The sequence below is a fragment of the Erithacus rubecula genome (assembly GCF_903797595.1).
Source record: "Erithacus rubecula genome assembly, chromosome: 9".
In the NCBI taxonomy this organism is placed as follows: Eukaryota; Metazoa; Chordata; class Aves; order Passeriformes; family Muscicapidae; genus Erithacus; species Erithacus rubecula.
In genome coordinates this window covers 27,502,263-27,515,233 of record NC_136660.1, presented here as the reverse complement: position 1 = coordinate 27,515,233, position 12,971 = coordinate 27,502,263, and the positions used below count along the sequence as shown (strand labels likewise).

The following is a 12,971-nucleotide window of genomic DNA, read 5'->3' as shown; positions in this document are numbered from 1 at the left end:
GTTCCTTTCTGGGAAAAGCAATTAGATTGTGCCTAAGAATATGCAATTCTTTAATGACACTGGCCAATTTGTATGATTATTTAAGTTGATTTATTCTTTTGAAGAATGCTTGCAGCTCTTGAGGCATTTTCATAATTTGAATTACTTTCTAGGATTAATTTTAGTCCTCACTTAATGTCCTTACTCATAAAAATGGGTAAATTACTCAAAGAACCTCCATTTGCTCAGCTATTTTCTAATTTATAAGAATTGGTATTTTAATGCTGCTTTATAAATTGTGTTAGATCCTTCTCTGGAGGTAGAGAAGCTTTGTTAGAAACTTCTGGGTGATAGAGGTAAATCAGCAACTGTATTTAAAACATAGTTGTGGCAGGGCAGGAAGTTTCTGATTTATGAATTTTCTGTCAGAAAACTCCTTTCAAAAAGTGTTTGCACTCCAGTTTCCCCATTTCTTTTGGATGCTTTTGTGTTACAGTAAATTGGACAATACTACATATATATCAGTTCTTATTTGCCTGTGTGTAACCCCAGCTTGAACTTGGAAATCAAAACACGTCAATCTCCCAGGGTTTTACTGGGGGAGTGCTACTGTAAATCTTATTTTGAAGGAAGTTCTGGGGGAGGTGCAAGGAATTCCTCAGTAAAGGGGTCTTGCATGAGGGGGGATCAGTAGCTTGGAGAACACAACTGCAGAGGAGACCCCCAGGGACAGGAGTATCTGGGAATTGTCATGTTCATAAACCTGCCAGGTAGTAAGTCAGGAATCAGAGGTCACTTCAAAAGAATGTGAAAAGTGAATTAGCTGTTAGCTAGACCTTAGTTTGCCATATGTTATCTGGGCATAAAAACCTTCCTAAAAGTTGTCGTAAGTTTCATTCCTATTTTGGGGAGTTTTCACCCTGTTGGAATTGTTTGTATTCCAAGAGGAACAGTTGAAAATTATCCAAAATATTCTGCAAATGAAGAGAAACAATGTGCTATCCATGAGCTGGGTATTAAACAGTGAAACTCTGAGATAATGGTGCAATTCCCTTGGGGTACTGTGAGTGGGAATTGTGAGTGCATTTAGCTGGAGCTACCTGAATACTGAAATGTGGTAAAGAACTGATGGGGCAAAAGACTGACCTCATCTTAAGCGTACCTGGCCCTGGTTTATCCTTTACAGTGGTTTTACAGGTGAGGCTCTGGGGGTGCTGGGATGGGAAGAATTCCAAAAACTTTATGTTTTTTTAATGGGACAACAAACAGCTCTTCTCTTTTACTTGCTTTTTATTTGTAGCTTTTTTATTTGCTATTTATTTGTAGTATATTTGCTCTTTCTTCCTCGTCCTGTTTCATCCACCCTCTTATTCTCAGTTCAGATACCTGTGTGAAAGACTGGGTTGAAGAAGGAACTGGGATTGATGTAGTTAAAAAGGTTAACTTCATGATACAGTGTTTTCAGGGACAGTTTACAGGAGAAATGTGTTGGAAGGTCATCTGGTTTGGTCTCCTTTGGGAATGAGGAGTAGAAAGTTGTGGAAATAAGGAATTGCCTTTCTCTGTTAAACACTTAAATCAATACAGACCCAAACTGGAGTTGGGGAAGAGCATTCAACCTTCTGAATCACTTTAAATTAAATCAGGTGGTGAAACAGCAATTTACAGTAATCACAGAATCCTTTAGGTTGGAAGAGATCTCTGAGATCATTAAGCCAGCTTATACCCCAATACCACTGTGTCAACCAGACCATGGCACTGAGTGACACATCCAGGCTTTCCTTAAACACCTCCAGGGATGGAGACTCCAGCACCTCCCCAGGCTGTCTGTGCCCGTGTCTAATCACACTTTCTCTGAGGAAAGTCTTCCTAATGTCCAACATAAACCTACCCTGGACAGTTTAAATCATGAATAAAGATATTTAACAGGACTGGGCCCCATACTGGTCCCTGGGGGACACACTAGTGACTGGTCTAATGATACATCCAAGATGCACAATAACATGTTTCTTAAAAAAAAAACCATGTCAGTGTGGAGCACTCAGATGGTTCCAGGGACTTGTGCTGCAAGCAAAAAATGCCAGTTCATGCCATTGGGATTTCTTTCCCTACTTAATCAACTAAAATAGTTTTATTTTCTTAAACTACTTGTTTTGAAAATATCAGTTTTTCCCAACTTGCCATTTATAATAAACTGTCAAAGCTATACTGCACTTCCCATGGGAAATTTATTTCCCTCTATTGTATGTGCCCAGCCTCTTATTGTTAGATTTCAAGAGTACAAGGCTGCCTATGTGGGTTTGTTTTGCCTTCAGCAAAAGGGCAATAGAGAATTTGTTCTGACAAACATTTCCCATCCTTGCACTGGCAAGGAGAAGGGGTTTGGCAGCAGATTTCCTGAGTTATGTGCTCAGATTCAAATCCTGCATGTAAAATTCCCAACATTGTGTGTCCTTTTCTGATTTCCAGAACTTATCACAGTCTCAATGACCAAATGGTTATGCTTTGAACTTTGAAAGCTTTTGTCATGCTGTGAACATAGTGAGTTTGTATTTTTAGCTTTGACAGAAATATCTTGAAGATCTGGAAAAGCCTGCATGGTACCATGAAACCTTTCCATTTTAAAGCAAGGCTTTAGAAGGTGTTGCCTGATCTGTGGTTAAAGGATGACTGAGAAAAAAACTCTGCTCTCCCTACCTTGATGAGAAATTGTAATTGCACAACCTCCAAATTGCCACACAAGACTTACTGGGATATAAGTTGTTTTTTTCAAGGTGACTAAGAGCTATTTATACTTAGAGAGTTATTGACCTTGACTCCAGTGATAATATTTGCATCTTTCATCACTTCCAAATCACTTGCTCTTTAGGTCCAGTTATGTTTGACAATGTGTTTCTGTGTAAGTTTAATAAAAACTTATTGCATCTTTGAAGTATTAAAATAATAACAAAAATGCCCCCCAATTCTTCTCTACTTTTCCTGTTTCAGAGCAGAAGCCTTCTGGTGCTGTCTCTTTAAAACTCACTTATCAATGTTTTATAGGGAGCTAAATAGTTACAAAAGGAGTGTAATAGGAGTACAAAATACCTGTGACTCGGGTTGTGGCAGCTTCTGACTTTATCTATTAGATATGGCCATCAGGATTGAAATGAACTCTTTGGTGTCTTCATTATTCATCATTAAATCAGACTGCTATTAGCTTTGCTCAAAGAGCTAACCCTGCATGGAGCTGAGTTGGTGTAATTATTCACATGACTTTGCATAACCCTCTTTATTAGGACACAACTACATAGTGATGGTTTCTCTTTCATAAATCATATGGGATGAGCAGAGAATGTGGGATGAAGATATATTTGCTATTAAATTTGTAAAGTAATCCAAATGGGAGTGGCTAAAGTCCTACTCTGTGTGCTGAGGGTTAATCCAGCTGTATCAGCTCTGAGCTCACCTGGGCACTATTGGCTGAGAGCAGGGGAGGGAGCAAAGGCAGAAAATCCACTGCTTAATTTAGACAGTGACAAATGGCTTGCTGTGCAGGATGCTTCACTCCTGGATGTCTGGGGTGGTGCAGATGCTAAAAAAGGAACACATTTTCTCATATCTTTACAAGCAAGGTGCCATGGGTGGCAGCTCAGCCTGACCTGTGTCTTTTAGTGGGGCTGCTAAAGGTGGTTGGAGAGTGGAGGTCTGAATCATACATTATATTATAGTGGCATGCACTGTCCCCCCACTTTCCCAAGCTTTTGGGCTGGCTGACTGCACAGCACAGTCCTTTTGTCCAGGCATTTTCTTTTGTACCCAGACATGTCAAATATGACATATATCTAAGTGCATAGGGGAGCTGCTCACTCTGCATTTTAACCAGCACACTGCACCGTCCACCTTCTCATCTTTGTTATCTTGGCACTGCTGAGTGTGTGATGTGCAAGGAATGGCAGTAAGGAAGAATTCAGGTTATATAAAAAAACAAACAAACAAACAAACCTGCAAGAAAGCTCAGATTCAAGGGGTGCAGTCTGTGAGACATAGGTATGAAGCCAGAGAGCAGCATGGTGGGAACCATTGTACACAAATTTGGGAAGGATTGTCAGATTTTTCAGTCTGCTCTGGCATATGGTTGTGGACCATTGTTCTCACCTCACAGCCCTTTTATTTGCAGCATGTGCTAGTTATAGGTTAGATGGATACAGACTGTGCTTAATGTGATACTGAGATCCTGCCTGCGTGCACTGATGACATTCAGCCAAGGGCTTAAATGTCCTCACGCAGGCCTGAGATCATAATGGCTTTTATTTGTAGAATTTGGATGAACAAATGGTCTTTTCTTAGCCCAGCCCAGCCCAGCCCTATTCGCTTTCTATTTTAGGAGATAATGATAATTGCTAGCTTTTCATGTATATACCCAACAGTTTTGCCAGAATTAAAATCAGATTTATTTAAAAGCCATCTCAGCCTTATATGACAGTACTGGGCTATTAGTTTACTTTGATTCTAGACATTCAATGTGTCTGTTGTATTAGCAGAATGGAAATGATGTTGATTTCCTCCTGCAAAACACTTCAAGGAACCCAGAGTGTAGATGTCATTGGTGCTATAGAATAATAAAAGGATGTTGCCAACCTCCTTGTATTAAACATGAGCACAATACCAAGCCTGGTGCTCAGACTTACTGTGACTTTGGCTTCCAAAGAAGCAATTAAACAGTCAGAGGTACTTCATGGATCCCTACTTCCCCCATGTCTCTGGTTTTGGCATCAACAAAGGTCTACTTTTGTGTAAGGCAGTTTCTCTATTCTCTATGCCTTAGAAATTAAGTGTTTTAAAATCTCTTTATTGATTCAATTTCTGAGAAATTTCAGCTTCACAGAAATTTCACCTTCACTGACGTTTCCCAGATAAAAATGAAAAAATCAGATAATAGGACAGAGTTTTTGAAGGAGAATATAGCAGGGAATGCATCACAGTGTGACAGGCCCCAGGTGAGGCTTGTGGAAGCTGGCACACTCTGAAGAAGCAGTAGTGCTAGGGAGCTGAGAAATGGGTGCTGCTTTAAAACTGCAGTTCAGCACACACTGGCACTGGGGAGAGGATCTCATTTGTTCTCACAGACAAAGTCATGTTGCATGGTTTCAGATTTGGCTTAAGAAACTGAGGGCTGGAAGGGACCTCAAGAGATGATGTAGCATCCTCCCCAAACCAAAGGCAAGATCAGCATGCCAAAAGACTCTGACATGTGTTTGTGCCTTCCTCAGCCCTGTGCTGGAAATTCCAGAGCCTCCCTTGGTGACCTGTTCCAGCCTTTGCTGTGATCACAGACTGGCATGGAGCCCTCAGCTCTCATGGCATAGCAGAGGGATACATTACTTGGTGTCACTCCTTGTCATTTCATTATTTCAGCCTGTAACATATGTCCTCTAGAGCAAAGTCCTGGTATTAGGACATCTCAGGGCTGCTTTTCAAGTCCAAGTTGTGTCAAAAGTCTGTGACTCGCACTTTGTCACAAGATACCTCTGTGCTTAGTCTTCCTCCCCTCCTTTTTTAAGGGATTTGAGGAGAAAAAGAAGAATGCTGATAGGAAGAGTGATATGCAAATGGTGGATTTCTGGATAGAAGGAATGTGCAGCACATATTTGTGGTTCTTTTGGCCCATTATCCAACAAACAAAAGTCATGCCCTTTAATCAAAAGGCCTGACTCTGCTCTCACGATCAGTTGTGTTAATAAACTTGGACTTGCCCTTTTGCAAGGCATGGTGCTGCCTGGGCTTAAACCCATGAGGAGATGAAGGATTTTGGGCTGTACCAGCTCGAGTGTTGGAGCCAGGGTGATCTTTTCCCTGCAGCCTGGGCTTTAACAGCTTACAGTTCTGTTTGTCTCCATGTGTTGTTATTTGTTTATGTTTCAGGCATTCACCAAACACCAAGTCTGGAGCTAGTAATATCTGGAAAATCCTTTGTTCCAGGCTGTGTCCTCTTGGCTGCCATGAGTGCCTCAGCTGATGGGCATTCCCTTTCCACTTCACTGGGCTTCTCCCCTGTCTCAGCCCTCCTGTCCCCTGGGGCTGGGCACAGAGCACAGCCCTTGCAGTTCAGTGCTGCCTGCCACATCAGTCTCTTCAGATCTTACCATGTGCCCCTTAACAGGAAATCTTTGAGTATTTTATGTTTGAAGGGGGAGGAATGGAAGCTTGGGGCTGAGCTGTTTCTGATGTAACACGAGATATTGTGGCACCCCCTGGGACACAGTGCTCCTGCCTTCTGGTTTCCATTCTGCCATCAGGGTCCTCCAGGACTGCAATGAAAGTGGCTACCAGGAAAGAACCAAAACTCCTGAGCAAGAGTCTTGATTAGAGACAGGAGAACTTCGGGGGGAAGACTAAATGCTGTGCAGGTGTCCTGTTTTAGGGCAAATTTAGGGAGAAAACCTCTGAATGGGGTCCTTAAAGAAACAGATTCAAGCAGTCCCTCTTCCAATTGATTTGGGGAAATATTTCCTTAGAGAAAAGTGGAACAAACCTTGCTTATTTAACAGGCAAAGCACTTCCCAGCTCAAAAATGAACAATATTAAACAGCAAAACCTCTTTCTGCTCTGAAGAGATGACAAATTCAGAACATCCCTTCCATGTGTCACAGCCCAGCTCACTCAGGCTGTTCTCTGTCCCTCTGTGTGTCACAGCCCAGCTCACTCAGGCTGTTCTCAGTCCCTCTGTGGGTCACAGCCCAGCTCACTCAGGCTGTTCTCAGTCCTCTCTCCTGTCCACTGCAGACAGCCCAGTCTGTGTGAAGGATTCAGGGGAGCAAGGGCAGTCTCTGATAGCAAACTCTGCACCTCTGCTCTCCCCCTTCACTCCTGGAACCAGTCTTAAAGCTGCAGAACTCAATATCCAACACCAAGAGAACAGACAACTGGGGATATACAAACATCATAAAGTCTCCCCAAGACACCAGGGTGACAGGGCTGTCCCCCTGCCCTGGGCTTTCCCAGCTCCTGGCTGGGCACACGTGGGGCTCTGCTGCCACCCTCTGGGACCTGCAGAAGACAGTGAGGATTTCTTTGTAGCTTGTTCTGACAGAATCTGACGTTTGTACAGTTTGCCAGGTTGTCTTTGAGTCATAAAACAGCACAAAAACCATAAGTACTTTCCCTTTTCTACTGTAATGGGAAAGATTGTGTCTTTGCACAGGACCCAAGAAGGGTTTAAGGAAAGGAAATGTAACTGCACTGCTGTGCAGTTCATCCCTTAGGCTACCAAATGTTGTGGCAGGTGGGCTGTTAATTAAGGTTACTAGTAAGCTAACAAAAAATGCATCTGTTTGTTTGCAGATTGTGCTGGCTGTGGAAGAGACATCAAAAATGGACAAGCATTGCTAGCCCTGGATAAGCAGTGGCACCTGGGGTGCTTCAAGTGCAAGGCCTGTGGGAAGGTCCTAACTGGGGAATACATCAGCAAGTGAGTAACCACTGCTGCTCTTCTGAACTCATGGCAAAGTTTGAGCTGCTAGCAGAGAAGAGCTTGCAGCAAAATTCACAAATGGAACTCCTGTTTTGATCACTTTTTCATACACACCAAAGTCTTGTTCCCAGTGAGAGCTGAGCTGGGAAAGTGAAGTGCAAAGTGCAACTGGAAGATGATGTTTAATGATGTGTATATTTAATACCTGTTTGAAAGAGGTATAAGTCCATCTTCCCATAGAGAATTAGGTAGATTTTTGCATATGTAATAGCCAGATAAAGCATTGTGTCATTTTGCTTTCCAACATGTGATTTTGAGGAAATAAAAAATAGGAATTTGTCCATTTCTTATCTTTGCTAGATAATAGAGTAAATGTGATTATGTGATTGTCTATCTGATGATGACACTGTATTTCTCATCTCCATATAAGAAACTAATGAAGAGAGTTTTGAGTGGAAGAAAGTGACAGGGAAATGATAAAAGAGAGGAAATGAAGATACAGTTTCTTTTTCCTCCTTCAAGCATATAGCAAAGAGAAAAAATGAGGAAATAATGCACATTTTGCAAACCTGTCATTCGGGTGTGTATAATATTTATAAGAAGTATTATCTGTAATTTCTCAAAAAAATAATCTGCCTGAGAAATGCTCCTAGGCTGACTGATGTTTCCACTTTTACTGTATGTTCCTTTTTTATACAAAATAGTACATTTCTTAAAAGTAACTGCTTATAGTCTTGCAGCCTATGAAAGGTTTGGGTTGTTTTGGTTTTTTTTTCTGAAGTGAATAAAAATGGTCTGCCTGTGATAGACTGTGATCTCTTTGCCACAGAGACAGTTATACTGATTCCCTGGAACTGCACCACCTGGAGGTACAGAGAGTCTCCTCTAAAGAAGGAGGTTTACTTCAGTAGTTTGTCCTGGATGCCTTCTCTTGATGGAAATTTAAGAAATAATTCCAAGAGGCATTAGTGAGAATATGATTTTTGTTTCTTATACTACAAAGTGTTTCCCTTGAACTCTCCCCATTTACCTGGGTCTGTAGAGTCCAAACTGAAGACGAAGAGTAAGTCATGCTGTAACCTGTTTTATTAGAAGTGGTTTGTAATCTGTGAATTTTCTTTTTCAGAGATGGTGCTCCTTACTGTGAAAAGGACTACCAAGTTCTTTTTGGAGTCAAGTGTGAAGCATGTCACCAGTTCATTACTGGGAAAGTCCTAGAGGTAGGTTTTTTGTGAACTGGAGTTTGTGTAGAATTGAGCCACCCATTATGTCTTCATGGAACTGCAGAGAATACAAGAATTCTCACAGAAATAATTCCTGTTGATTTTAGAACAAAGTTGCTAATTTTCAGAATTATTTTCAGTGTTTTAGTTTTGCAGTCATCAGGAAAAGTGTGTGATTGCACCAATTTCTATGAATCTGTGGTTCCTGCTTTGCTATTTTTATGGTGATCTGCAAAGCCTATTGCACTGCTTATTCTGTGTCAGACTTGATATATTTACAAAAGTAATCTGAGTACTGGAATCACCTTTGGCAACCATAAGTTTGTCAGAACTTACCACATTAGATTTAGCCATGATCTGAATGATGCTGAGAAGGTGAGAGGGAGAACTGTGCTGGAGAGGTAAATTATGTGTTCAGAAATGACAAGGCAGAAACCATCTGAATAATCAATCTCCTTTGCTGACTCTTATTTGGAGTCCTCAATGTTCTTACTGAAACCAGTCAAATCTTTAGAGGTGTCAGTATCAGCCTTCATCTCTCATGGCTCTGATAAGTCTCCTCTGAGCTGGAATCCTTGAACTATGCATGGATTCCTGTGTGTCATTAAAGAATATTTTAAAGAGCCAAAATGCAGAGGACCTTCCTTGTCATTGAGATATGAGAAGCAAAACTTATCTCTTGTCCCTGTAGGAAACTCTGCTCAGTGGAAAGAACCTGCTTTGAGCTCAGGTCAGGAGCTGGAGTGTATGTTTTTCAGTGAATACCTGAAAATAAACCTGAAAGTGTCACAAAAAATAAAAGCAGCTGGAAGTTGCTAGTGAAAGTGTGTTACAGGTTCCCTACTTTGTGTCACATTTACTACAAATGTAAGACTGTGTCAGCCCTATTGTAAGAATTTCAGGTTTGACATAAAATGGTATTGAGGTTTTAGTTGTGGAGGCTTCTCTGGTTCAGCATTCAGAATATTAACCAGTCACCACAAGGGACTCAGAGCTCATGTGGACACCCTGTGCATTTGGAAGGATGCACTGGAGGATGCACAGTTCTTTCACCAGCCAGAATCTTAGCCTGCCTCCTTTGAAATGTGTATCTAATTCCTTTGGAGACCTGCACAGATAATTACTGAGAGCAGCCTGAGTTTTCCCCTGAGTAGGAAGACTTCATCTCTGGCTTTCTTCTTCTGGCCTGCCACCATCTGCTTATCTATTCCTGCCTACTGATGAGTTTTTGCAATTTAGCATTATGTATTGGAGACACCATAGTTGCTGCTGTGCAGGAAGCACTGCAGGAGAGAAGTAATTGGATTTGTGAGATTGGGAAACATAAAATATTCTAAAATTATTTAAGGTGTACATGACAGTTACTCTCACCTAGAAGCAATGCAAGCTATTCAGATGAAAATGACAAAAGAGAGGGTTATTGGAGTCTGTGGAAAGCTGGGAAGAAAGAAACTATTTCTGTCTGGAGTATTTTGTGTAGTAGCTGTGAATATAGCAAGGTTGCACTTGTTACTCTTCCTAGCATCAGTGAGGAAGAAACTTAGCTGTGTGAGGTGTCATGAGCTGTATCCCATCAGAACTGGATAAACTGACACTAAGGAAAGATTAGTTCAATTGACCTGGAACTTGGCTGTCCATCATAATTTAAACTAATGTTCAGGTAATCAGAGATGTATCCTGGGCAGAACCTTGGTGCTCATTTTGGCCACAAGGTGAGTTTCACACTTCATAGTTCTTACTCTTCTGTGGCTATTTATTGTCAGAAGATAAGACAGCATCTGCTGGAGGAAATAAGCATGTCTAAAGTCTTGCAAGGATGTCCCTCTTCCAAGAGTCACAATCAGATAAAAAAGATGAAGTTTTTTCTATTTGACCTGGCCCCTGCAGCATCAGGCTTTTCTGATGAATTAGAAAAAGAGCTTTTGAATTATCTTGTCAGTAGTGAAATCATTAAGTGCGCTAAGTTCTGGTTAAGACTAGAAATTTTATTTCAACATTTGTGACTCTCACTGGTTATCAGACACAACCCAAAATCTTTCAGCAGAGGGCAGCAGTGGTTCTTAGCACATAACTGAGACCTTGAAGGCCTATAGAAGTTGTGTTGCTGTCTGTAAGGGGCAGGCTGGCAAAGTCATTGGAAATTTTCACCAAAATAATTAGCATTGTGTAGCCAGGGAGGCCATTCAGACACTGGCTTAACTGAATTGCAGTTATGTATTAGATATATATTATATATAATATATAACATGATATATGTATTATATGCAGTGTATTAGCAGCTTGGATAGTCCATGATTAAAGTTCTCCAAGTATCATCTGGGAATGCAGATGCAGGAGAGACATGCAGATACTCTGTGTCTGAAAAAGCTGGGAAGATGCAGGTGAGCAGCTACTGTTCAACAATCAGAGCTGTTTATCAGAATTGTGGGTTTGTTTCATGGCTCTTCACTGTCAGAGATGCACAGTTCCAAAAGGCAGAACTAAATACTGCCTCTAAATATGACTCAAGGAACTAATAAATCAAAAGCTAGCATGAGAAAATCATGTGTCAGCATGTGTGTCCCCTTTGGGCAGGAGAGGTCCTCAAAGGATGGGGTCAGAGCATGTCATAAATCCTGGTGATAATGGAGATGAGAGATCGGAAGCAGCCACAGGAGATAATTCACAGAACAGGATGCCACAGTTCAGAGAGACCTGTTTGAGGCAGGACAATTAACAATCTCCTTATCCTGTACTGGAAATCACCCACAACCTTGCAGTTCACCTGAAGTTTTCATTTAGATGAAGCTTGAGATTCTCACAGGAGGATTACTGTCTTCCCTCTTTGTTTTCTTTGGCAATGTTTCTTTGGAAAATGTGAGTATTTTTGATTTATATCATGTGGGCTGTCTCTTGTGCTGCTGTTTCCCCCTTGAGCAGAAAACCATATTCTTGGTGTGAAGTAGAACACTTACAGGAATTATCTAGGTAGAGGTTATGTCTGCCCAGCCCAAATTATATCTACTAAGATGCAGCTGGGAAAAAACCCAAAACATTTCGTATTTTTCCTTTGTTAATAAAAATTATTGTAGAAAATGTCCTGTAGTAAAGATAGCGATCGGTACATTTCATTTTATTTGTCCATAAAATAATTTGTTATGTCAGAAGCAGAGAATATGATCTCACCATCTTCATCTAAAGAAATTATTAGAAGCAATTGAAGGGAATTATATGATACATTGTGTACCAACACTTCCCTCTAATGGATCAAAAGTGATTAGCAGCAAGCCATTTTGGTGCTGCTTTATTTCCTGCTTATTCTTATTACATCTAGGGCAGTCTATAGAAAAACTGAAGGGAGATGAAAGCATGAAAGTTAGCTTTGGGTTCACAGCTGGTGCTGACTATTTTACCAGTAAAAGCCCATTTCACTTATTTATATATTTTTATTTAAATTGAGATTCTTTGCAACATTTCAGATTTGCAACTCCTGCTTATTTTGTCCCTCAGTATGGCTTTAGTACCTCTGAGCAAATCAGATTTTTCAGTCTTGTACAATGAACAGCCAGCAAGAGAGACAGCCACTCCTCATGTGGACCTAAGAGTCTTTATCTCAGAAGGATCTTTGTGGAGAACCCTCAACAAAACCCACAAGAAAAGCCAAGGTTTGGGTTCAGACTCAGATTCAAGGACACACTCCTTCCAGACACTCTGGAGAGGTGATCCCTTTGCTCAGTTAAGAAATGCATTTGGAGAAAGACAGGATTTATTTTGCTAATATCCACAAATCATGGAAGAATGCTCTTTTTTTCCCAAGTCATAGATGCAACAACTTTCAGTAGCCACGGAAATATGTAAGAAAAATACCATGTGCATTTAAGTCAGCTCAGATATTTCTGATGTATTATTTGGCACAATGCTTTCTGTGACAAATACTCACAGATGATAGGTGAGTGCATGCCAACACAATAAATGTGGTAAATGTCCAATATGAAATTGATATTGCAACTTTCTTGAGCATACTGGATACTTTAATGCTTGAGTGTTTCAGGAAATGTTGTCAAGGCAACACAGATCAGTGTTCTTCCTTGGATTTCTCCAGCAGAAAGGAATCTTTAGTTATGAAAAATTACTCATTTCCCATAAACTGATAAAAAATCATTTTTAGCAAGAAATAACAGCATAGTGAGAGTGAGGACTTCTACACAGACTTTCCATTGAGCAATGGTTTTCATAGTTTCAAGGCTTGCCTCCTGAAAGATGCCTGTCTAATCCTAAACCTACATATTTCTGTGCAGACATGTGCAACTCCACAAATCTAAGTAAACTTGACCATG

The 12,971-nt window shown here is 40.7% G+C and overlaps 1 protein-coding gene across 17 annotated transcripts in view; it reads left to right on the top strand.

The window, feature by feature from the left end:
• Positions 1 to 12,971, top strand: part of ABLIM1 (actin binding LIM protein 1) — a 186,943-nt gene that overhangs the window by 109,547 nt on the left and 64,425 nt on the right. For all 17 annotated transcript variants that reach the window (XM_079312952.1, XM_079312953.1, XM_079312958.1 and 14 more), the window contains exons 5-6: positions 7,303 to 7,429; positions 8,559 to 8,652. In XM_079312952.1, the coding sequence (XP_079169078.1) occupies positions 7,303 to 7,429; positions 8,559 to 8,652 (221 nt within the window). The remainder of the gene's footprint in view (positions 1 to 7,302; positions 7,430 to 8,558; positions 8,653 to 12,971) is intronic.